The sequence below is a fragment of the Sinocyclocheilus anshuiensis genome, unplaced genomic scaffold (assembly GCF_001515605.1).
Source record: "Sinocyclocheilus anshuiensis isolate Anshui unplaced genomic scaffold, SAMN03320099.WGS_v1.1 scaffold199, whole genome shotgun sequence".
In the NCBI taxonomy this organism is placed as follows: Eukaryota; Metazoa; Chordata; class Actinopteri; order Cypriniformes; family Cyprinidae; genus Sinocyclocheilus; species Sinocyclocheilus anshuiensis.
The window spans coordinates 2,111,184-2,137,833 of NW_015552582.1; the positions used below are offsets into that span (position 1 = coordinate 2,111,184).

The following is a 26,650-nucleotide window of genomic DNA, read 5'->3' on the forward strand; positions in this document are numbered from 1 at the left end:
GCGAACACAGACACATAGTTCAGTGGCTCAGATGTCAGGAGTAAAGGACGAGTGCTATGTTCATTATTACATCCAACAACAGAACACCTCAATCGCTTGTTAGGAGTCAGGGCTCTACGCTTACTTTTCTTTTTAGGAGCGCTTGTGCTCCTAATTTAAAAAATGTAGGAGCACCTTCTAATCAGTAATCAAAAATTCTGATAAAAAATTAACCTTCCCATTACGAGGTCATATTTGACTCCTTAAAGTGATTTATAGGGAATTTTGTTTTTACCTTTGTAATGGCATTTTTCTAACTTTATTAAAAGTGTGTCATCTTTTATGTCAAATTCAAAAAATATATATTTATAAGCTTTTTAACATTTCTAATTAAAACAACAGAATAAAAACAAGTAGAATAAGAACAAGTTACCAATCAAATTAAATCAGTATTTAAGAAATAAATTTGTGCTACAGAGATGGCACAAAAGAACACAAGTGGCTTGTAGGTGTATTTTTCAGACGTCTAATGAGGCTCAGAGGTAGCATGAGTGCAATTAAATTCATGTTGAGGTTAATGTTTTAAATATAACATTTTGAATATAGAAATATTAAATGATTTAAATAAGTGGCGTCAAGTCACTGATTTTATCACTGAACCATTCGTTCAATTGATTCGTTCGAACGGCTGATTCATTCAGGAACGAAGTATGTGACTGATTTTATGAATGGGTAATTGAATCATTGACTCACTAGATTCGTTTAAAACCCAGTTAATTCATAAACGAATCACCGCTGTGTTTGAATGGAGATATGCAGCGGCTCAGCTGTTACTTTTTTTTTTTTACTATTTTCGTTGATGAAATAGAGCAAAATAAGGCAATTGTGTTGTTGTCAGACAATATAAGTCAATTAATATTAACTTCTTGTTTAATGAACTGTTGTATTAAATCAATATCACATTTGCAAACTCCCTTAATAATCATTAAAAAAAGTTGTCGCTATCCTTTGTTCATCGCAATCTCACAAAGTTCCATTATATTCAACGAAGCTCTCTACACTGCACAATGAATCTCTTATTTACACTCTGTCTATACTTTGTTTGTTACAATGAGAGGATTCGTGAGCTTGCATAACTGGTGTTTTGAGCAGTGAGTGGATTCTGATTAACATTGTGTTCATGTGTGTTTTGCCAAAAACATTGGCTCCTTTTAATAGCTTCAATAAGATAATTAGATACTTTTAATAATCATTAAAAGCTGTTGCACAGGTGCTCCTAAATATTATTTCATAGTCGCACGTAGTAGTTTTCAGTCGCAAATGCGACTGAAATGGTCGCAGTGTAGAGCCCTGGGAGTCATCCTTGTCTACATCTGCTGCGGCGGTGAAACAATGGCGGACTGATGACAGCTCACTCAGGGCAGGTCTAAGGTAAGACACCAGTCCAGTCTGCAGTTCAAACAACTTGTAAAAGTGCATGTAGCATCCTATGACCCCTTTAAGGGATTCAACTCAGAGTCTCATCTTTTCAGAGGAAGTGGCAGATGGGAAGGAAATATTGAAATATTTGTCAGAAATATTTGTTTTGGTCCTATGAATCTCAACACAATTCATTAGATACAGATAGGAATGACTTCAAAAGCTATTTGGAGACTAATTTTCTCGCTATGAGCTTCACATTTCTATTTGTAAAAGGATTAATGAGCAAAATCACAAGGGACAGCAGAGGTAATGATTATCTAAATAATCAAAAAACACTGGAAACTTTAATATTACAATGACAAGTGAAAATGGTGGAAGCTTGTGCTTACTAATATAAAACTCTCACGATAGTTTTGCGCACAGCACAATGTTCTTCATTTTATTCCCATTAATATGGACATCCTACTGCATCTCATGAATAAAAATAGCGGATTGAGTATTTCCAGTTTTAAATAGTGGCTTGAACTTAAATAGCTCTCAAATACACTGTACTGAGGCTTATATTCAAATATATTTTCAATTCTGTACAGGTAAAAAAAAAATCTATGTTAAAAAATATTAACATATTGAAAGATTATAGACAGTCTCACAAAGCTGGTATAAACCCAATGCCTTTGTTAATGCCTACAGAATTCAGTGGTTGTGTTGGGTAAAGGATAGCCGAACAGAGAGAAGTCCAAAATATACTTGGGCAGGAGCTCTTTGAGAAACTTCTGTGGCACAGTGCATAAGTAATAATGCAGCGTTTCTTTGGTTACGGGTTTGTACCACGTCTGGCGTTCAGGGAAGCGTACGTGTTGCGGCACTCCGACACGTTCCAGAACGTAAGCGGCGTCACTCTCCAGCCTTTCGTACGAGCCAATGAAGTCATATTCTATGGCGCAGGGTTGGCACAGGTTGTAAATGGGCATCCAGTGTTCGTTCATCCGCTCCGGGTCTTCATCGAGCAAATAACGCACAAACTCTGTGAAGGTCACATCATTTCCTGCTATTTTTTTATCCTTTGCGTAGCCTTTTCTATAGCGGCGTATGATATCCGCACCGTATTTCCGCTGATATGCCTTAATTTCGCCAAACTTGTTGCGATAGGCTGAAAGCAAGCGTGCCATCGGCTCTCGCACGAACATGAATTTAAAATAATGCCGTAGTCGATGGCGAATCTCTTCGGGCGGAAAGTCAGAAAGAAAGACCAAATCAGCACGATGGTCCATCTTCACTTTGACGTCTACATTGGCTAGAGCGCCGCTCAGTACCTTCAGCATTCGTTTCCAGTTGGAACAGGCCACTTTGGGGACATAGCAGTACAGGAAGCGATGCTCGTCGTTTACTAGTATGTGCTGGAGGAGAGTCTTCCTCTGCAGCGGACTGAGAGACCACAGGCTGTGAGGCATGTTCTTCTGACCACACATCGATCTTATGGTGCGATTGCGGATCTCTTGTACAATCTGGGGGGAAAGAGGCATATATAACTTTAGAACAATATAAAAACATAAAAACTCACGCATAAATTTAGTCTCATGCTTTGTAGACCTACAGTGAGCTACAAGGTTGTTAATCAAAGGCATATATGATCGTGGTTTTGCGCAACTTGTCAGTGAACAATGGCTCTGTGTAGTAAATGCTGCTTCATGTGAAAGCACACACATGATGGAGATTTACCGCTGATTACAGAAGCGGCTTTACTGACAAGATGTGCATTAAAGGCACAATATGTAATTTTCGCCGCTAGAGGGCGCGTATTCAAAATAAACAAATAGACAAAGGCGTAGTTTGATGACGCCGTGACTGAGTGTGGAATCATGGGAGTTCTCGCCTTCATCCCCACAGCCGATGCAATCCATTGGCAGGCGACACAATGACACTATGGACACGGTCCGTGTCACTAGTTAAAATTGCTTATTTCTCTGGATTTAAACATTCTTCGAAACATTTGGGATAATGTAAGTACACAAGTCAGCAAAATATATAACACTGTTCTAGTGGTTTTTGGATATTTTAATAAAAAAATCGTACATATTGTGCCTTTAAATATTGCATGCGATTTATCGTGCAGCCCTATTTTTAACATTAAAAATTGCTTCATGGGATTATAGTTTTTTTCACTTATTAAAGCAGTTAAGTACACAGTTTTACACCTTTGTCTTTCTCTGTCAAATTTCCAAATCCTTTTTTTTTTGCTTTAAAGTTTGTAATGTTGTGATTCACTCTGTAGTTGATTTGGTTGATGGCTTATAATGCTTTAACAAAGACTTGAAAATTGCTATGGGAGAAATGGATGGGGGGGGGGGGATTGGGGATATTGCATATCTGACCCCTGAATGGGCACAACTTACCAATAAGAATCAAGTATTTCAGAGAACCATGTAAAAATGGAAATAAAATATGATGTGCTCTCTAATTACTTCAGTTGTTTTGTGAAATTGTGTACCAAATGATTCTTGAACAAAGTGACTTTACTCAAAGGTCTCAATTCACTTGGTCTGATCTAAATATAATTCTCTCCTAATGTACACTGCCAAAAAAAATTTACATTTAAAAATAGCAAACTATGTTTAGCTATAGGTTTAGCAATAAACATCTCTCCATCAAGCCAAACGCAGATGAAACATTGAAAATGTGTTACTAAACAGAAAAAAAAAAAACATTTACTCTAGACATTCCACTGGATGACCAAACATCATGTTAACTGCATTTAAAACTAACTCATCAATCATTTTCAGGATACATACACAAGAAGAAAACATTAAAATGTTGCAAAATATACAAACACATACGATGAAGACTTTATCAACATAAGAGTGCTCACTTCACACATTCAGTTGCCATTTTGCAAAAAAACAAAAACACATTAAAGTGATTATACCTACTGAATAGTGAATACATGTAAAAACTTTACAATAATGCCTGGTGACTATAGGCAACACCAAAATCTAAAAGTCTAGATTTCTTATCAGTGGCTGAGAGAGGGTAGCTTAACTGTCATGTGATTGTACTCTTCTGTCAAGAGCACAGCAGGGATCTTACCTTGAAAGAATTGGCCCCAAGTTTCATATTTCATATCTTGGCTTGAAGGTAAGCAGCTGTTTAATATTTTCTGGAATGAAATATGGAGCTTCTCTGTTCCATCAAAGATGCTTTCCACATACCAATTTTAACTAAATCCATAGATCCTCCAGTGGAGTAATAATAGGACAGTGTAATTGGATCAATCAGATATAAATAGGAATAATCGGATTTTGCACCTTAAAATAACTTTTTACATAGTGTCCAAAAGTACAGTACAAAGACACTTTTGGAGTTTTAAATGAAAATCAGAGAACTTCAGTTCCCTCTCGAGCTTTCACGAGACATCACGGAGATATTTCTCCGTTATGGGAACTCCTTCCCTTCCAACCTTTCCTGAAGTCCTATTGGCTCCCGCCAGTCCAAATGACTGGCCAATTGACGCGAAGTATGCAAATCGCATGCAAATACTGACGAGCTCGAGCGGCAGTATAAAATGCGGTGCACGCGACAATTACGTCAGAATCTTCTACTTCACCTGTTGAATTCACTATGGCAACAATCTGCAAGATCTGCGCGGGACCGATAGAGCCGCCGGATCAGCATGACTACAGGACGAGTCCAACTGCGGGCATTGCGCGGACCTTCCGGCCCGCGTGCTCCGGACCCGCCGCGATGTGGCTCCCCGCCCCTTCCGGGGGCAGCCAACGTTATTAATGACTAGATATGCAAATTTCGTATGCCTGGGCATTAGACGCTCATTGGCTTATCTCCACCTATCAGCTGCGAGCCCGCCTAACAAGCGTCACTATTGGTTGGGAATTGTGTGTGTTGCTGAGTGTGTAACTTGTACAGGCTGCTCTCACGGCGGGATTGAATATCGTTCCCATAACGGAGAAATATCTCCGTGATGTATGCGATTTGCATACTTCGCTCAATTGGCCAGTCATTTGGACTGGCGGGAGCCAATAGGACTTCAGGAAAGGTTGGAAGGGAAGCAGTTCCCATAACGGAGAAATATCTCCGTGATGTCTCGTTCCCACTCTCAGGGAACCGAGGTTACGATAGTAACCGGAGCGATTTTCTCCGCTGCAGACGTGTGAGAAAAGCGAGGTGTGCTCTGATTGGCCAGCTATCCAGTGCGTTGTGATTGGCCGAATATCCGTGATGTCTCGTTCCCGCTCTCAGGGAACCGAGGTTACGATAGTAACCGGAGCGTTTTCTGATCATTTTTTGTGAGCTATTGCTTTGACATTTTAAAAGTGTATCTATCGTTTCATATTAAACCTAACAAACTTTGTAAAACATTTTACGTGTGGCTAAATTGTCCAAGTAATAATTGGGGACACTGTATTGAACAGAATTGTTGACTAGGTAGAAAGCTCACTATGTTTTGAGACGCAGCCCGAGTTATCGTGAAAATTCACTGCAGTACAGACTCGCGAATCTCGAGGAAAGTCTGATGACTACATGCAAACATATCAAAATATTTATGAATTTCACAAAATATGCCACTGTTTATTCACAATCTAGCAAACTTGTGTCTCTGTTCGACTACCTTACCTGAGACTCCGCGTCAATATGCCTCGGTCGGTTTTCCACTTTCTTCCCGTTGGCGCGTGGCGGCGGAGTCTGCACGCTGTTCAGCATTCCTTTCTCTATCATGAGCAACAGGCCTCCGGATGCCACGATCACGGCGAACGTCAGCACCGAAGGAACGACGGCGGAGTGTCGGCGAACGGTGGTCGCGCTCACGGACGGTCTGAAGTGGACCAGGGATCCGCTCGCTCGTTTAATCCCGTACTCCTTCTTGTGAGGCGGCATAGTGAATCACATGCATAAAAGAGTCCGTCCGGTTATTGAGACTCGGTGAAAATACCGACAGATCAACACACATCCATCGCTTCAGTGAAGCAGCTAACCAACATCTGATTTCAGTGCTTTCTGTGAAAAGAAGGGGGGGCTTTTTAAGAGAGCATGATGGGAAATGTAGTATTGAGCAATGGAGGTGGGGAAACCTGGTCATAGCTTCGCTGTTCGTGATTGATGCTGGACACCAATCAAGTCGCTTTAAAATCACACAAATTCTATAATTAAGGTGGCAACTAGTTCCAGCATCTCCATTGTGAACTGCTTTGTAAACTGGACAAAAGTGCAGAAAAGTAGCTGGAATCACCATTTTCTAGGGTTGGGGGGTGGGTGTGGGCCCCACTAGTGGTCCGAGTCATTACGTTGCAAAGAGCGCTGCTGTCACTGATATACATGACCTTTGCCACCTGCCCATTCCCTGGACTTTGATTTATTTTGGAAATCGGACAAAAAAAATGAAACAAATCTATCCTTCAGGCGCAGAAAAAGGGATGACGATGAGAAGAGACAAGCACAAGGTAATTTTTAGTAACATAATTTTTGAGTGGTCGCCACTGCAATCGTCTTAATCTTGATTGCAGTCTTCATCCATCAAAACTTTACTAGCGAGACACTGGTGGTTATCCAGTCGAGAAACCGTAGTTTGCGTCTCATCTGGCCATACAGCGGTGTTCAGTCTGTACTTCACACAGCGCGACGTGTGAGGGCTCGCGCTCTTCAGACACAATCACAGAATATGGCAGAGCTCGTGTTTTAAAGCGAAACACACTGGAATAATTCGCTGAAAACGCAACGCGAGTCTCTGTTCTCTCTGCAATCTCTTTTGTAATCAGCCTGGTTTATTAACGCTGTTTTGGACGGATTGTTTGAATCCATTCGCTTACTGGATCATTGAACTGAAAACTTTCCCAGAGTTTAGCGGCTAAATATTTAAAATCAGCAAAACTAATAAAAAACAACAAAAACAAACAATACATTTACTAAAACTTTAAAGTGAAAATGACAGCAGAAAATATAAAAATAATTCAATATATTAACAACAACTATAATAGCACCTGAATGATACTAAAATAACATTGCTTTACAATAGTGTCAGTGTAAGATGTATACGATGGGGGATGGGGGGGGGGCGCCGCCCTTCCAAAATCTGTTTAGGGTCCCCAAAATGCTAGGGCCGGTGTTGTGCCCAATTCTGACCCCTGCCAGATTATTACCCCCCTAGTATTGGTAGGTTTAGGGTTAGGTGTGGGGGAGGGGTTAGGATTAGGGGTGGGGTTAGGATTAGGCAATCAGATAGCGATTTCAACAAGGGGGTAATAATTTGGCAGGGGGTCTAAAATGGGCACAACACCTGTGTTGGGGGGAGGGGGGTTATTCAAAACATTAATTGAGTGATGTTACATTACAAAATCACATTTTACTGTCTGGTTATGTAAGCTAGTTGGGACAGAAAAAGTAATGTTGTTGCCCTATGTTTTTTGTATGTGTACGCGTGGGCGCATCTATGTCTGTTTTGTCATTGCGCATTATAAGCAGTGGCTCCCCCACATGGGATTGAAATGCCCCCCCAGTTATGCCATCCTGGCGACAGGCCTCTATAAAACTGTTATTAAATATTGAAAATATTTGAGTTTTCTTTAATTAAAAAGTAGTTTTCAAGGTCTGCGCACAAGGACGATAACAGTAACCATAAAGTTTTAATAATCGTTCTCGTTCACACCAAGAATGATTTTCCGCGTATTATAAGCTTCTGCTGCAGTTATGTCGCCTGCAACTTTAAATGCTCGAGCTTTTTGTGAACTCGAGTCAAGTTGTGATTGGCTGACAATGTTTTTATCGTTTATCAGGTGGAAAAAAAAAGTGCTGAAAGTGATTGCAACTCTGTCGTTATTGTTATAGCTGTGTGAACTCACCTATTCTCATTTACTTAAAATGACTATTAAAACTTAAATCTTTTCATCCTCTGTGTGAACAGGCTTCGCTGGGGAATTCCACACCACAATGATAATCTGTTTTATAATCAAAAATCACAATCAATTACAAGAAGAAAAGAAAATGAACTTAAAATGAAAGTATGCTTTATTTTCTTACATATGACTCCAGGCCTTTTTTTTTTTACGTGTTGATACTCAGCATTCATGTGCATGTAAAATCAGCCACAGATTTTTAGTGTTGAGGTTTTGTAGAAGTAATGAGAAGGTTCAGTCATTTGCGATTCACTATACTAATGTGTTATAAAGCAATTTTGGTTTAAAAAAAATAACTAAAACAATGAAATCAGTAACAACAGAAACGCAATTTGTATGTTACAAGCAGGGTTTCAGTGTTTGTTATGACACAGCTGCACTGTAATATACATATATACAATGTAAGCACTCATTCTCTTTCTTTTTCACACACAGCACTTTTCTTTTCATTCAATTTCACAATTGTTCAGCTTCCTGTTTTAGTGTGACTGAGCGATACTGGAGAAGTACTCCAACATGTCTTGAATGGTGAACTCCATGGTGATTCCTGACCCCGGGTAGCAGCGGTTTATCAGGCCCTCAAAGTGCTTGTATTGCCGAATGAACTCGTCTTGCATGGAGTGCCACACGACCTAGTGGCCAGATCAAAATTCACATTCACACTCAAGAATCTCAAAAACATTATAAATGCCATTTAATTTAGCCATTTAGTGTTATTTTCCTCTAGTTTTATTCACCTGTAACAGATTCTCCTCTTCACACAGGTGTTTATCCACCTTCTTGTAGAGGTTGTCCAGGCCCTTTTTCACCTCCTTCCCAGGGTATTCTTTAATAACCTTACGCAGTTCCTGTTTATTGAAGGCAAGTTGGTAGCTCACTTCCTCTTCACGGACACCCTGAGCTACACGCGCTTCCACTCCCTCAAAGAAATGCTGCAAATTGGGAAGAAAATTAAAAATGGTCCATAAACAAAGGAAGAATCCAAATACATTAATAGTCCAAGCACATTTTAGTTTCATGTCTAAAATTGTCATTTACATGGATGTTCTACTGTAATACTGTTCAAACCTGGTTTCCATGAATATTTGGCTTACATTAAGTTTCTCTAGCGGTTGGCCCAGTGAGTTGATGACGTAGGACTGCAGGTGTTCTGTGTATTTCTGCTTGGCCTCCTTTCTCTCTAGCTCCAGACAGGAGATCTTGAGGCTGGACAGTGTTGAGAAGATATGGTGGAAGTTCTCCATCATCACCACATCACGTGGAGTCTTCTGGCTCTCGTTGGCCACTTTCTCCACTATGGATATGCAAACAGAAAGAGACCAATCAGATGAACAAGAGGGTTAAAAACAAAAGAGAAAGAATCGCAAACACTGAAAATGTACATGAATGATGAGTTACATTCTCTATTAATGGATGGTTCTCAACAGTGTTGTAATTGAAATAAAGCTGAAATAAAATATAAATAAGTAGATTAAAAACGTAATTTTTTTTTAGAAATGCTGCCATAGTAAAATATGTTTAAGCTAAAGAACTTAAATGACCAAAACTATAACTGAAATAAAAATATGTGACCTTGGACCACAAAACCAATCATAAGGGTCAATTTTTTAAAATTGAGATTTATACATAATTTGAAAGCTGAACAAATAAGCTTTCCATTGATGTATGGTTTGTTAGGATTGGACAATATTTGGCTGAGATACAAATATTTGAAGATCTGGAATCTGAGGGTGCAAAAAAATCAAAATACTGAGAAAATCGCCTTTAAAGTTGTCCAAATGAAGTTCTTAGCAATGCATATTACTAATCAAAAATTAAGTTTTGATATATTTACGGTAGGAAATTTACAAAATATCTTCATGGAACATGATCTTTACTTAATATCCTAATGATTTTTGTCATAAAAAAAAATCGATAATTTTGGCCCATACAATGTATTTTTGGCTATTGCTACAAATATCAATATTGGTCACATATATTAAAACTATATAGAAATATTCATACAAAAACTAATAAAAATGACAAAAGCACAACAAAACTACTAAAACTTAAATGAAAATGAACTAAACTGCAAATATAATATTTTAAATTAGTATTTATATTTTTGATTTGTATATCAAAATATAAAAAAATATTTGGAAAAATGCAAAATAGTATTAAATGATATGTGTAGAAGTATAAAAATAATACTAAAATAACACTCTCTCAATGCCTCGATTACACATGCTCTCATGTTTTCTTTCTCTTCATATTTAAAAAAAGTCTGAAAAGCAGCATTTCAAGAAATTTAGGGCTTCTTGCACATTCTTACAACTAGTGATGAATTAACAAATGTATGAGATGTCCTGTTGGTTATGATCCTCACCGTTACTGAAGACAGCTCTGATGAGTTTGATGTAGGCCTTATCCAGATCACCCCGTCTTTCTGCATTTCGGAAAATAGCCTCAGCTAGCTTAGCAAACTCCTCAAAGCCGGTGACAAACGGCAGGATGCCCACTTTACTCTTCTTCGAAATCTTCACCTCCTCCATCTGACGAATCTGTCCAGACTACAAGAGCAACAGAAACATCAGAAGATTGGTTTGTTGGTCTCGCCATCAATACATCAAACAATGCATGACATGAGCTCCACTTACAATGCATTTATCAAAGTTTCTCTTGACAGTGACTAGAACATTGCCCAGCGTTGTGCTGAGATAGGATGCGGGATCAACATTTTCGGCCGTCCAGACGTGGTGACTCATCTTTACCAGCATGTAGAGAGAGTTGAAGCTGTCTATCTTATCACCTAAAGCTATCAGACTGTTCAGCTCCGTCTCAATGCTCTGAAAGATCTTATTCATCATCATCCGAACCATGTCCTTTCTGCAAGAGAAATGGATGTTTGATCATTTTTTATAATCTGCTTAAAAACAGATTTGTAAGAACTAAGAGAACGGTCACTCACTCAGATACTGAATGTCTGTTTTCATTGAGGGGTCTGGAGTGAACCGTTCCATCGCTGTCATCCACATTCTCTACCTAATTAGGGATTTATAACATCAATAAATTACACATAATAAATACAATACACACATAGATCTGAGTCTGGATTGCATCTGATACTCACCTGAGCTAGTGTGGGATTTTGCTGCAGTTTGAAGAACTTGCTGATAAAGTCCTGTTCAGCCAGACACAGTGGCTCTAGCTCACTCAAAACCTGCTCAAAAATCTAGAAAACATCACAAAGAATGGGCATATGTACACTATCGTTCAAAACTGTAGGCTTAGCAAGATTTAATGCTCACCAAGGCTGCATTTAAAATATAGTAAAAACAGTAATATTGTGAAATATTATTACAATTTAAAATGACTAACATACATGCAACATGCATACATGCAATATTCTATTTGAATATATTTAAAATGTAATTTACTCCTGTGATGCCAAAGGTGAACTTTCAGCAGCCATTACTCCACTTATCAGTCACATGATCCTTCAGAAATCATTCAAATAATAAGTCTAATCAAACTATTACTTTTGATTAAATTAATGCATGAATAAAAGTATTACATTTCGTACATCACTGTATATGATTATACTTTGCACAACAAATTTCAGAATTTAGTCACATTTCAGGTGACAATTTAGAACCAATCAGCATCTTTAAATTGAGCCGAAACAATCCCCAAGTTTTAGCGGTGGCGCACCTTATCAAACCTGGTCCTGTCTGCTACGTCCAGGTCAGAGGCAGACATGTTGCCCATATCAAGCAGAGAAGATGACTGAGAGCGCCTACTGTTGGAGCTGCTCACAGCGAGTTTATTCAGACTTGACGTGGAGCCTGTAAGCTTCCCAGAGCTCCCATGCAGGCCTGGAGAGACCATCAGAGGAGAAACCATCAGAACATGAACTGGATATAAACATACAAGTCAGATGTACTTCATTTACATTACAATCACCTTTCTATATGCTTACCTTTTAAAGTACATGTTGATCTGAAAGGGAGGTCATAACATACATGCAACCCTTTACGACAAGATGAAATAATCCCCCCCCGCCCCTCCCAACCCAACCACTGATGCATCAACATTTTAATATCTGATGAATCAGTAGACATGTTTGAGGTTAGTTTTGATTGAGAAAAAGTGAAAAGGGTTAGATGAAATCCATAAAACGGTGCATGTAACAAACTTAAAGGGGTCATATGATGTTGCTAAAAATAACATTATTTTGTGTATTTGGTGTAATGAAATGTGTTTATGAGGTTTAAGGTTAACGGCGCGGCCAGCGGATTCGACGAAGGAGCTTGCGGCAACCAGATGTGACGACCCTGGGCTGGACTCCACTTTGTCCACGGTGAACCTTCTCTTTTGGAAGGTCAAACAAAGTAGTTTCGCTTTCACAACGAAACACAGTGTCTCCACGGCATGGCGGTGGCGGTAACAATACTACTGCGAGAATAAAAGTTACGCCTTCTGTCTTTGCGTGAACATTTGGGCGGCGTTATGCAAATCTTCCCACATCGTGATGTAGACATGTGGGGGCATGTTAGAACGAGGCGTTTTAGGTAGGCGTGGTTGACTCTTAACTTTTATAAAGAATATCTCTATGGATTTGAGACTTTAGTCTTTGCAACTTTACAGATCTTGTTGATGCACCAAGAGCTTGTAATACTCCAAAGAGAAAGGAAAAATTGAAATCGCATCATATGACCCCTTTAAAAAAGACTGAAAACACATGTTTTGCATACCCATGAAACATTGAAACTGAAGATAAGATAATGGATTACTGTGCTTGTGAGGAAGAGATGCCTTTTGACTAAGAGGAAGCAAGGCATTATGGGATAGGCGTGGCATGTGGTGCTGATACTTACTCTCCACCTCCTGTTTGAGAGCACTCTCTTTCCGCGGAAGCGTGGCTGGAGTTCGGTTAGAAAGGCAGGCATCAGAGACAGAGACACGTTAGGCTTACAACATGCAGCATGGTGCCAGAGTTAGGGGTTAAAGGTCAAAGTTTTCAAATATGACATGCACTGCAGTGGCTGAATTTAGGCTTCGGGCTCTTTGGTCATTTGGAAACAAAAAGCTTATTTTATTTCATCACGTGGAGAAAAAACCTGAGAACTGGATTGCTAATGAAAGCTTTTGAAACAAGAGGAACGTCTTACTAACACCTGGAAGTTTACCAGCATAAGCAGGGATAAATGTTTCCAATAGGGATGGGCACAAGTGATGGAGTACTTGGAAATGACAGCAGTGATCAATCATGAAAGATGCAAAAATAGGAACTCTTTTCCCCGAATTCAAAACCGTTTACATAGATAAAGTTATAATTATATGCAAACATGTCATTAATATGGGCTAATATATTCATCTTATTTAATATGACATTGCGATCATCAGAAACAAAAACAGTTCAATGGGGCACAATGGTGTGAGAGATGTTTTTGAAAGTACGTTTTTTTTGTTTTTTTTTTTACTTAACACAAAGTCTTAATGTGACGCTAATGGTGTGGGGAAAAATGCCCACCCCTAGTTTCCAAAAAGATATATAAATGATACGATATAAATACAATTTCTATACATATTTAATACATCTAAAAATACAGAAAAATTTACCAACCCCAAACTTTTGCAGTCCCTCTTTATACCATTTGCAAGTATTTTGTGAGATGCACTACATTGTTCTAACAGGGTTCCCACTCTTTCATGAACACCAGATTCAAGGACTTTTTAAAGCACCATTTATTTTATATCAAGCACCTATCAAATTCACACCCCAGCATATGTAGTGTCATGAAAGACCTTACAGTACTTAACATTTCACCACTTACACTTAACATTTACATTAAACATTTCAGAGTAATGATGTTTTGAATGTGTAGGTTTCATAAATTTAGACCGTTCTGAGCAGTTGTGTTCAAAGGAATTTAATGAAATCCATTGAAGTCAGTACTGGTAATATTCAAATACAATTTCTAAAATACTGATCAAATATGCATCAAACTGGTTTTTGCTGTAGTTCTTGTACAAGATTTAAATTTTTTAATTCATAAAAAGTGGTTAAATGTAATAACATGTTAAAACCTGATAACATTAAAAATGTGCACATTCACTCAAGAGAGACGTTACTCATTAATAAATAAACTCAAGTCAAAATAATTTTGTAAATTACTTTTTATTGTAAATCCCATTTTTTAATCTTTGACCTAGAGGAATGCAGCTGCTCAAAACTTAATTATTCTTTTCATTATTTCTATTCATTATTCATTAACATTTTAAACCTTGTACATGTGCAAATCTGCAAAAAAATATTAAGAAAAGAAATGTAAAAAATAGGACTTTCTATTTGCTTTTAAACTGTAAACGCTTTTCACTAAGCTGTTTTTCCATTTTTTCAAGTTCTACATTTTCTCCTTAGCTCCATGTTGCAGTAAGTTTTGGGAGTTCATTTTTAGTCCATCTCCTATCCTGAAAAGCATGTCTTGCAGAGACTGACAAAAATGAGCTCCTAAAACTTACTGCCGGATTCTGGAAGATCAATTCTTCAAACAGTGGTACAAGAGGATGTGGTGCTGGTCCTTCAAGAGTCACTCAAAACTTGTCTGTCCATAAAGCCTATAAAAATAGTCTTCATATATTTCACAATACTTCAGCATGTTATTCTAATTAAATGAGGGTAATGTTTTTGGATTTTTTAAAGTCTCTGAGAACCTTACACCTTGTAATTCTGGAGACTCCAGGAAGGTTGCAGTTCTGGAAAATGGTGGCGCTGGAGAATTAAAGGTCCCTGATGGTTTCACACCTAATTCTTCACATTAATTCTTAATTGCAGCAGCAGGTTTATTTAGGCTGCTGTCCCTTTAGACCTCATGCACGGATCTAATATACTGTTACACTCTCAGCTTTCTCTGATACACTCTATGCTTACTTTTCTTTTTAGGAGCGCTTGTCCTTCGAATTAAAAAAAATAAAATAGGAGCACCTTCTGATCAATAATCAAAAATTCTGATAAAAAATGTGCCTTCCTAATACGAGCTGACATTTGACTCCTTAAAGTGACTTACAGGGGTATTTTCTTTTAACATTTTCAATGGCATCATTTTCATCTATGTCAAATTTAAAAATGTATGTTTATAAGCTTTTTAAAATTTCTATTTAAAACAATATAATAAGAAGTAGAATAAGACAAATAAGTTACCAATCATATGAAATTAGTATTAATAAATTAATTTGTACTACAGAGGCGGCACAGAAGAACGCAAAAGTAGCTTGTAGGTACATTTTCAGATGTTTAATGAGGCTCAGAGGGGGCATGGGTGCAATTAAATTCATACATTCATGTGGAGATTAATGTTTTAAATATACAATTTTGAATACAGAAATATTAAATGATTTAAATAACTGAATTTATACGCTAAAAATGAAACAAAGTCCACCAGCAGGTGGCGGTAAGTCACTGATTTTATCACTGAATCATTTATTCAATTGATTCGTTTGAACAGCTGATTCATTCGGGAATGAAATCTTTATGTATGGGTAATCATAAATCACTGACGTTCGTTCAAAAACGCACTTTCATTCATGAATGAAACTCGGCTGTGTTTGCTTTTAGAGATGCGCAGCGGCTCAGCTGTTATTATATTTGGAACTATTTTCGTTGATGAAATATATACAATAAGACAATAAGAATGTTTGCGGGAGCGTGATACACACGTTGTGGGAGCAGGCGGTAATGGTCAGAAATTCAGCGGGAGCGGGCTTAAGAAAACTGTCCGCGCATCAACACACACAAGTTTTCTTTTTCGCGCTCCTCCATCTCCACCCCCAATCATTAGTGCCGCTTGTTCGGTCTTTGACAGAACATATAGGACAATTTTTTTAATAGCGCCATAAACAACATTTATTTCAAATTTAATTCAAGCACTTTCAAGGACCTATGTTTGTTTTCAAGTACTTTCCAGGCCTTGAATCCATATGTCTGAAATTCAAGCACTTTCAAGTACTTTCAAGAAGCGTGGGAACCCTGTCTAAACATCCTGAAATCGAATGTATTCAGGGGTTTTTTTCCACAGAATATTTTGGCTGTCATGCCTCTAGTATGCATTTAATGACATGTGTAATAGTACACACACAGTGGGCCTTGCAGCACATGTCAGGACATTACAATGAAAACGTGACTTTGCACACCATCATATCAGAAACAAGCAATGATTGACATCTCAATGATTTTACTTGAGAATTATGTTGGATAATTTCAATTCAGCTTTGTTGAAACTATGTGTTTGTCATGTAGTGTAAAATTTGTGCAAAAAAAAACATATACTGTACTACAAACGGCGCACACACACACACACACACACACACACACACACACACACTATATATATATATATATATATATATAAAAAAGTTTTTTTATTGAGGTCTTACCGAATTTTCCTTTCCCATCCTTACTAGTGCCTGCCATTTTGATCTTTGCCACTTCAAAGAAGTCCTTAATTTCCCGCTCATACAATCGGGTCATGTAATCCACATAGGTCTGTAAAAAAAAAAAATAATACTAGGAATTTTGTCCAAATTTAGATTTTTTTATTTGTCAGCAATTTTCTCATTTAGAGGAATGTAGAAAGATCACAGGAAATGAGACAGAGGGAACATTACTGGGAACCGGACACAAATCCAATTTGTCAAGAGTACACACAGCAACATCCAGGCCAAGTCTGCCATCACATTTGGATTTTAAAGACAGTTTAATAATAGAGAGCAGAGATAAATGCATCTAAAACATTTGGGAATCACATTAGCATTGGGTGATGATCAGAAAAGGACTAATCGCTCCGACTAAACCCTTAAATATGGTCTTGCCCCTGAATTTATTGAGTCTAATGTTTGTAGAATAACATTAGCAGTACTATTAAGTCTGAGCAAAGCTAAAATTAAATATAACTGCTATTTTCCTTCGCTAAGACATTGCCATTTCTAAAGGAAAGCCATTGGCTCTCAGGATATCAGGATAATATATTGCAGCATTATTATGATGGCATTTTAATGGTTGCTGTAACTGACTGTTGGTGATTGTAACTGTTAAACTGTTAAAACATATAATGCTTTAAAACATACAGCAATAATGGGACTGATTGTCTTCTTTCTTCGTTTTGTTCAAAAAAAAAAAAAAGATATAATGATATAATACATCATGAAACCATCTTTCAAATGTGTTTTGTCGTATCCTGAATCTTTACTGTACGCCTATAATAAGTGTTTACATTCACATTTACGCTGGTATTCTGATTTGTATATAACACCCACTTTTTTCCAAGCAAATTAAATAAAGTCCCACCCTATATTTTTCTAATTAAACATCCTGTTTTTGTCCTTGACTTTTGTCACACAGTTCATCGATTAAGGTTTCCATTCACTTTTATGACTTTATCAAGATGGAACAATTTGTACAAACGTGACTGAATGCTTTCAAACCTTAATGTTATCTGACATGTGTCATGATAACATTTACTGTGATAATCAATGCAATGTGATGGAAGTCATAAACACTTACCCTGGAAAGACCCTCATATTTCTCTCTCTGGGTGTTTTTCAGCCACTCCATGAGTTTGGCGTATCTGAGCAGGTCTCTGTGCAGAGGGCTGTGTTTGGGTAGTGTCAGCTCAGCTGTGTGCTGGGACAGTGTGGAGCTCTGATCGTGTCCCTACACACACAAACACACAGACACACTCAGTGAGTGGAAACTCTGTATGAGAAAAGTTCACTGTCCAAGCAAGTTAATATTAAGGAACACACACACTTTTACTCTCACATAGGGCTGGGTAAAAATACAGATTTTCCAAATAATCTTCATTTGGTGAATTTGGTGTTTGTTTGCTTTACAACTTTTTTTTTTTTTTTAGTGGCTGTGTTAAAACATTTTACAAATCTTATTTTACATTTGTGATGTGAACATCTGTTCGCAATCTGTATTGAATGTGATGCAACTGGTACCGCAAAATAATGGCAAAAAACACCTTTCCATTGAGTGGTCCTTAGCGGGTTGAATGCAAAATGCATTTTTTTAAACCGGTTCTTGTTAGTATATCAAAAAAATACAAAGTGAACAGAGCAGTCTGATTCATGAACAAATGACACTTATGAACTGATTCTTTTTAGTATATCGAAAATAGTGGTCGGCCGACATAGTTTTTTTTGACAGCTGATGCAAATATCTATGTGTGTATATGTATGTATATTTAAACTGTGTATATATATATATATATATATATATATATATATATATACATACATATACAGGTATACACATATACATACACATGCAGTATATATATATAATTAATATATAATACATACACATCTATAATTCATTTTCAAATTATTTCAAATTTCTTAAATATTAATTCAAATTTTTATATATTATAATATTAATTAATATTTAAGAAAATTTAAATAATTAGAAAATTTATTTTAAAAATGTGTCAAATAAACATACTTATACTTTAGATGACAACTTCTTGATTCTGCAATCCTATTAAGGGTATTTTTCACAAATAAAAGAAATATTTTTAAAAATATATAAATAAAAAGGAAGTAAACACTGTAACCAACAGAGCACTCTGTAATCTGGGAAGTTTGTGTGCATTGAAAAAGACTTTTTTTAAACCGGTTCTTGTTAGTATATCAAAAAAATACAAAGTGAACAGAGCAGTCTGATTCATGAACAAATGACACTTATGAACTGATTCTTTTTAGTATATCGAAAATAGTGGTCGGCCGACATAGTTTTTTTTGACAGCTGATGCAAATATCTATGTGTGTATATGTATGTATATTTAAACTGTGTATATATATAAATACGGCAAACAGTGAAAATGACATGAATATGATAGTGGGCAAATGAACAAAGCGCAGCATAGTTTGAAATCACACATTTTTTTTAGTTGGTCGATTGTCATACAGCGTGACCAGTGTAGTCTGATTCATGAACAAATGACTCTTATGAACCAGCTATTTAGTGAATCAACAGCATACAGCATGACCAGTGAGGTCTGATTTACAAACAAATGACTATGAACTGGTTCTTTTCAGTTAACTAAAAACATACAGTACAACCAGTGTAGCCTGATTCTAAAGGTGTTTAATGAATAGTTAAAAAAATACAAGTTACTCAGTGAATCAGTCTAAAACACTGTCCTGTATACCAGCATTAGCAGAAAGAGAATCTCTCTCCACATGGAAGAGAAAATAGACATCATTATGGAGGCATATCGAGAGTTTGTTAATTAGAATTAAATCGAATCAGGAAATCTGCATAAACACCCAGCCCTACTCCCACACAAAAGGTCGCTGTTATATTACAGTGACACCAAGCTCAAACAGTAATTAGTCGAGCAAAAATCACCAAGCCTCATGAATCTATGAACAATGCCACCAAACCAACAGTAGTGCTATTCTCACAGTCAAGCAGTTCCTTCTAAATGCATCTATGAAACATCCACATCATAAGAGCAAACACTGCAGGAACTGCATGCTGATCAGGCCATGTCTTCTCACGAGCACCCCACAATTCCATTGGAGAGTGAGCAAAACAAGGCAATGAAGACCCCTTTAAATCTTCAGGGGACAAAATCAACAGAGAATGATGTTGGCTGGGAGGTTTATGGGGCGATCATCTTAGAAACCCTAAGATGAGAACGTCTGGTTTACATCACCATGAACATGCTTAAATGGAATGTTTCCATGAAGAGAGAGAAGCATTGATGAGACAGTTAGGTCTAAGGAAGTGGAGTTGCGTGACTGTTAGAGTGGGCGGGTCAAACAGGGTGCTGGAGTGGGCGTACTCACAGGGAGTGACAGACAGGACGACCTATAGAACTGAGGGATGCTCATTTTGAAGTGACTGAAGTGGTTGAACTGACAGAGGAACAGAGAGCACAGTGAAGTAAAGTGATATAGAGAGACACGACTGGTGGCCAAACAGGAACACAGGAGAAAGAATCAATCAGAGAGAGGCAGATAAAGACTCGTAGGAAAAGGAAAGAAAGCCTAATACTCCTCATATATGTAAGCTGTACGTGTTCTTTACCTGTAACGTGTGTAATAATGTTACCTGGTGCACAAACACGTTGTTGAGGTGGTTGGTGAGACGTCGGGCAAAAGTGTCTCTGAGCTCAGAAAACAGATGCTGCTGCTGCTTGACTGCCATCAGCTTATCGTGGCCTGTTACAGAACATCACACAAACATGATTAATGCTGCTCATGCACACCTGTAAGTGCTGTTTTCACTCAGTGGTGAAGTTTGAGAGCAGTACCTGGTTTGAGTGCCACATTCATGCACTGTGACAGAGCCTCAGACGCGTTGATGCAGGCCTCGATACCCTTAGGAGAAGACAAATCTCCTTCCTGCAAAGCCTTGATGTGCCCTTTTGATAGATCCATGTAGTTCTTTTATGGACAAAACACACAAATATTAACAAAGAGATAATTATGGACATATCAGAATTCTAATCATGCCAGTAATCTTTTATTGGAGTTTTGTTTTAGTGTCAAACAAAAGCAGTACAGAAGCACAATCAAAACATCTAGAACTTTGCTCACCCTGGCCGAAAAGCATAAGTTAATCAACAAAAATACAGAAGTTTAGATAAAAAAATATATAAATCATATGCCACCATTAGGCAAAATAAAATTATTTATATTTACAGTTTAATACAGGGTTTCCCAGACTGGGGTCTGTGAAGGAACTGCATGTCCATGACTTGATGAAAAGCTAATAATTAATTCAATAAAAATTTAAAATTAAAATAATTGTAGAATAAAAACAAATCCAAATAAAACACATACTATAAAAGATGAAATATTTTATGTTTGCCTGCAAGTCATGTGAGCATTAATCATTATCAGGGATCTTTGAACATGCGAATGCAATGTGTAACTTAAAATCTCAGTGACATTTCCAGTAAACATTTGAGGTCAAAGGTTTTTTTCTGACAAAAAAAGTTTGGGAATCCCTTAATTTATACAGTTTTCATTAAAAGAGTGGAAGTGTTATAAGGAATATGTGTGTATGCTTATCACATGACTAAATAGTCTAGACTTTAGTGATTGAACTGGGAAAACTGTTAGCTGCAAGTCTGAGTCCACCTGAAATAAAGGTGGTAAGAGTCCACCACAGGCACCAGAGCTGCAGAGCACCTTAAAGTCAGCTTGGAATTTCTATGACAACTGCTATCCCAATATTCATGTTTTTAAAGGGGCAGTTACTGATGGGTCACAATGTTGACTAGTCGTCCACCAACCAGCTAGCTGATTAGTGAGATCGACTATTTATCTAGAATGCTTTTGTTAATGCTGTGCTTCATTCAACAAAGGAACGTTTTCTGGGATCTATCTCTACTGTGGCCCAACATACCACGAGGAACTGAATCTCATCCAGTAGTTTGCCATTGTTGGTGTTGCTGATCTGGATGAGACGGTTGCTCTGGGAAATCTGGTCCATCTGCTCCTTCACGCTCTGTAGCATCTCCTCATAACTGAGCAACTTCCCCTCGATGTTGTCTACCTCTGCCAGAGCTTGATCCAGCAGCTGCATCAGGATGTTCACCTGCTTCTCGGAGGCCATGATGGACTGGATGTTAGCCTAAGCAGAGAAGAACAGAAATTACGATTTATGATAACAAAAATAAGCCTTGTTTTATCTTTGATATAACTGTCAAATAATAATCAGACTACTTGATATTATCAGCTGTTCTCTAATCAAACTCTGAGCCACATTTACCTTGACTGTAATTATTGCAGTCAGTTCAATATAGATAAAGTTAATTATAAACTCCTGATGACAGGTGCAATCAATACTTTCCACTACTTCTAAGGCTAACACACCGGTGTTTTACTTTAGGAAATGATTAAACATACTCACCCCATCTAGGACCTGTAGCTCACGGGACAGTTTCTCAGCAAAGGCCTCTGCATTGGAAATGGCGTATTCGCAGACCTCCATCATGCTCTCAATGTCCTGCTCCTCACGAGCGTTCAGCTCCTGGTAATCGTCCAGAGCATCCTCATCTCGCCCTGCAACACTCTGACTCTCTCCGCTCGGGACCGACTCTGAGAAGAAGGAAAGGCACATGAAAATAGTGTTCTTATTAACCTCAAATGTATAGTACTTTATATGCAACCATTCAAAAGTCTGTTGTCAGCAAGATGTTTTTTTTTTAAGAAACTGCATGTTATATGACAGTAAGGAATTTTATAATTCAAATAAATGCTGTTATTTTGTGTTTTGAAAATGCAGCTTTGCCATCACATGAATAAATTACGTTTAAATATATAATAATAGAAAACTTGTAAGATTATAATAGAATGGCATTACATTATAATAGAAAGATTGTAAATTTTTTCACAATATTACTATTTTTTCTGTATTTTTAATTAAATAAATGCAGCCTTGGTGAGTCTAAGAGTCTTCTTTCAAAAAAAAAAAAATATATATTTTTTGAATGGTAGTGTATGTGTGCATATGAGTATATGAACTAAACTACTCCATGAATGCAATGTAAGTAACACATGTACACAAACACAATCTAGAGAGTGAGCAGTGGGTAAATGTTCCCAGATAACTGTATATGTGATTAAACAAATGAATTAATGGGAAGAAAGAAAGACAATTAATGAAGGGGAAACAATAGCAGCAGGTGGAAACTGGAGAAGGATGAAAGATGGAAGAAAAAACAGCGTACAAACCTTCAGCTTTAGGAAGCTCTGGCCAGTGAGAGATTTAGAGAGAACAGCACAGATCAGGTTAAAGCATTAAGGGACACTCAAAAAGACACATTACAGAATCCCAAAGAGCTCAGAAAGAGACAGAGAGAGCAGTAGCCACAGGAAAACAGACACTAGTTTGAGTTCCTACCACTGCAAATGTAATAGTTCTACATAGTTCTATCACATGGCTGTGAGGTAATTAAATATTAGAAACACATTGGTAGTTTAACAACATGCTATTACTCTCCCACTCCACTAGGAGCAGCAGTGAGCCACACCTTCCAGCAGCTGTGGACTGACGTTTACAAACTCCACTTTCTTCCGAAGGTAGCGCTGGTTCAGCTTCCAGATACATGAGATGAACGAATTCTTCTCTGCAGTGCTGCTCGCCACCCACCGATAAACCTTCTCAAAATGGAGGTCAAACTCTGGGTTCTCCTGAAGGATGGAGAAGTAGAGGATTTGCTCAGTAAATTCAGGCCGATACCAAGTCGATAATTATTATCATGTTACCCCCAAATATCTGTCTGAATCATTTAAATACAAAACAATAAAAAGTTAATTCAATCACTTTAAGTGCTATATGAGAATTTAGGTATAAAAACTTTATTATGTGCAGTATTAAAAATGTATTTTATTTTTTTGCTAAAGATTACATTTAACAGTGTTATTAAATTATTACGTTTGATTAATTTTAAGTGAGTGTTCAGCAAAGGTAATCTAACATTTAATTTAAATTATTAAAAAAATATATATATTTAACTGGTGTTATTATTGGAAACTAAACTAAAATAAAAATGTCTTTGTTAAATAAAATAAAGTATAAATATTAGATGAAAAACTTAAACTTAAAAGAAACGAAAATTAGAAATGTTGCCTTGGCAACTAACTGAAATAAAATAAGTTTATGTTGAAGTACTAAAATTACTAAATTAAAACTTAATTTTTAAGTTTTATAATTAAGTTAATAAAGTAAAGCTAAATAGAAATATAAAAATAAAAATGACAAAAGTACATAAACTTGCAAAAACTGAACTAAAATTCAAATAAAATAAAAACTAAAATATAAAAACTGAAAGTTAATTCAAAATATAGGACAAAAGAACATATTAATGAATATTAATAAATATATACTTTCATAGTATATAAATAATTCTAAAATAACACTGTATACAATATCATCCAATAAGAAATCTGGTACAGGTATATTATGCATCCATAATATTTAGTAATAGATATTTTATTACTGATATTTATTTCCTGTCTGAATTGATATAATGTTTCACATATGAACTCTGACCTTATTGGCATCTTTGGCATCAACCTCTGTCAGGTCCCGTAGTTCCCATGCCATCTGTCTCTTATAGAAATCTCCTTTATCTGTTTTTTTCACTTTCACCACCTTCACCTGCACTGGGCGCTCTGTAGTCACTAATGATAATAAACAGAATTGACAGAGAAAATAAACAATAAAAGAATGTTTGCATTCTCTGACATGGATCTGTGTCTGTGCTCTACCTGTGGCACACAAGAAACAGTTCTTCTTCTTTTTCCCTGCCTTGCAGACATTGACGATGCTCAGCAGACGCTCATCATTGGGGGTGAAAATATCCCTCTGAAGGGCGTGCTTGATGGCAGTCATGTTTATTTCTGAAATTAAAAGCACAACAGGCTCATGGGAATCAGCAAACAATATTTTCATTAAACAAATGTAAGCTGAAAGGGCCTTCTGCTGGTTGATGCTGTGTGCTAGTCACTCAAAAGTATATTCTTTTGAATGCAACATATTATAAAATGTCAATATATTATAGGAGATACTTCATCTGTCGTCTGTCAGTGTACAACAATAATAAAGTGTATACAATAAGACATTACAAACTTGGCTGAAGCATTACATGCAGGCAAACAAAGGTGTTTACTAAAATTAAAAGATCAAATTCATTCAATTTTATTGACAACCTAAAGGAACATTTGTCCTTCATTCACAGAGGTGTACTACACACTACCATGGTGATTCCATGTAAACACCACAGCACATGAATATGATAATTATTCATTACCATGATATACATCCATCAGAATATTACGTGAATACCGTCAGTTGCACAGTACAGCCAAAATTCTTTTCTTAAATGGAGTTGTGATTTTCGTGACGATTCTTTAAATCTCAGATTATATAACTATGTTTTGTATATAGATTTAGATGCCTTCATTGTTATAGTAACAAATGTTTTATGAAAAGGTCAGCCTGACAACAGTAAACAGCGCAGTGGCCTTTTCGGGAAGCTAATAAACTGCGACCACTTGTCGAATCTTACCTTACGTTTATCCAATTGAGCAACGAAAATGCCTTCTTTAACGCTTTAACTTGTATTTGTAAAAAACAAAAGCTTTTTTTTCTGAATATCACATCAGCTGTCAGGGACCCAGCCCCGAGAGCAGTGTGAACACAAAAACTGTAATGAGAGAAGAAAACATAAACTTCCTGCTTCCGGTTAGTGTTTCTACTGTAAAAGTCCCTTCATTCTATGTTGTGCATTATAGAACAAACGCAAGCCATGCTTTATTTGACACTGATTTTAATTCAATAGATCTTGTGTGCATATAAAGATGATGTGAACTGATGATTAATAATATATCAGAGCTCTAAGCTTATATCATCCATACAGTTTAACAGCTCTATCCTTATCTCTGAAGATAAACCCCCTCATGGCCCATGTGGGTCAAAAATGCAAACTGTGAAAAGGGAAATGATTTTTCTTTGGATGGTAATAGTAAAAGGAAATCAAAGAGCAAAAATAAAACTTTTCTTTACAGTATATTTCAAATTTGTTTTATGATAATTTGTTCACTATGTGAAAGTATAATTGGCTTTGACAATTACTGACTGAGAACTACAGAAAATATATAGATTGTCTTATCAGTCCCCTGATAATACTTATAAAAACAAGATCACCTTTTGCTGATTTTCACTCTGCTTAACAGCCTCTCAAGATGAAATCAGAACTTCTGCTGGTGTTGACCTTGTTTCTCTGTGTGAGCGGTAAACCCCTGTCCAAGAGGAGGATGTATAATAAGTTGCTGCTGATCTCCTTTGATGGTTTCAGGTGGGATTATGACCAAGATGTGGACACACCAAATCTAGACAAACTAGTTAAAGAGGGAGTGAAGGCAAAATATATCAATCCCCCAGCGATCACCATGACATCTCCATCACACTTTACAACCATTACTGGTAAGGCTAACTTTCTGCTTATTTATATCTTATTGACTTAAGTGTAGAATACACACTTACAGAAGTGATAGCACAAAAAGAACAGAGCAGAAACCTAATTCATCCAAACATTAAAGTAGTAGCTATAATTTTGTAATGCATACTGAATATTATGAGATTTAAATCGGTGGTTGATTTAAACCTCACATATGATTTGGTCGGTCAGTGAATTGGGTATAATTGCAAATAGCCAAATAGCAATATTGTTATGAATTTGAATAATATTAATAATTTAATGAATTAAAAATATATTTAAAAATAGGCATTGAATACATAAATATTTAAAACATTTAAAATAAATGTATAAAGAAAATAGGTTATT

At 36.8% G+C, this 26,650-nt stretch overlaps 3 protein-coding genes across 7 annotated transcripts in view; 1 reads left to right on the forward strand and 2 right to left on the reverse strand.

The window, feature by feature from the left end:
• Positions 1-1,819: 1,819 nt before the first annotated feature.
• On the reverse strand, positions 1,820-6,424 carry LOC107665414 (carbohydrate sulfotransferase 14-like). Its single transcript, XM_016456288.1, has 2 exons — positions 6,028-6,424; positions 1,820-2,906 (listed from the first exon to the last, which is right to left on the reverse strand). The coding sequence occupies exons 1-2, from the start codon at positions 6,286-6,288 to the stop codon at positions 2,079-2,081; spliced, it is 1,089 nt and encodes a 362-aa protein (XP_016311774.1). The 5' UTR covers positions 6,289-6,424; the 3' UTR covers positions 1,820-2,078.
• A 1,965-nt stretch (positions 6,425-8,389) lies between these two features.
• Positions 8,390-25,524, reverse strand: LOC107665383 (exocyst complex component 1-like). 5 transcript variants are annotated; one of them, XM_016456248.1, is made up of 21 exons: positions 25,373-25,524; positions 24,573-24,704; positions 24,355-24,485; positions 23,333-23,492; positions 23,034-23,051; positions 22,210-22,397; positions 21,703-21,930; positions 20,603-20,735; positions 20,401-20,510; positions 20,136-20,204; positions 17,842-17,991; positions 16,716-16,824; positions 13,157-13,201; positions 11,991-12,154; positions 11,410-11,511; positions 11,248-11,321; positions 10,937-11,165; positions 10,666-10,849; positions 9,395-9,594; positions 9,038-9,232; positions 8,390-8,932 (listed from the first exon to the last, which is right to left on the reverse strand). In XM_016456248.1, exons 2-21 carry the CDS (start codon positions 24,694-24,696, stop codon positions 8,780-8,782), a joined length of 2,766 nt encoding a protein of 921 aa, XP_016311734.1. In that variant the 5' UTR covers positions 24,697-24,704; positions 25,373-25,524; the 3' UTR covers positions 8,390-8,779. The 5 variants fall into 5 exon arrangements, with proteins under 5 accessions (XP_016311734.1, XP_016311735.1, XP_016311738.1 ...); XM_016456249.1 differs by lacking the exon at positions 23,034-23,051; XM_016456252.1 differs by lacking the exon at positions 20,136-20,204.
• A 524-nt stretch (positions 25,525-26,048) lies between these two features.
• The window catches only part of LOC107665343 (ectonucleotide pyrophosphatase/phosphodiesterase family member 7), a 3,541-nt gene continuing 2,939 nt past the window's right edge, over positions 26,049-26,650 (forward strand). The window contains exon 1 of the mRNA XM_016456172.1: positions 26,049-26,289. Within this exon, the coding sequence (XP_016311658.1) occupies positions 26,049-26,289 (241 nt within the window). The remainder of the gene's footprint in view (positions 26,290-26,650) is intronic.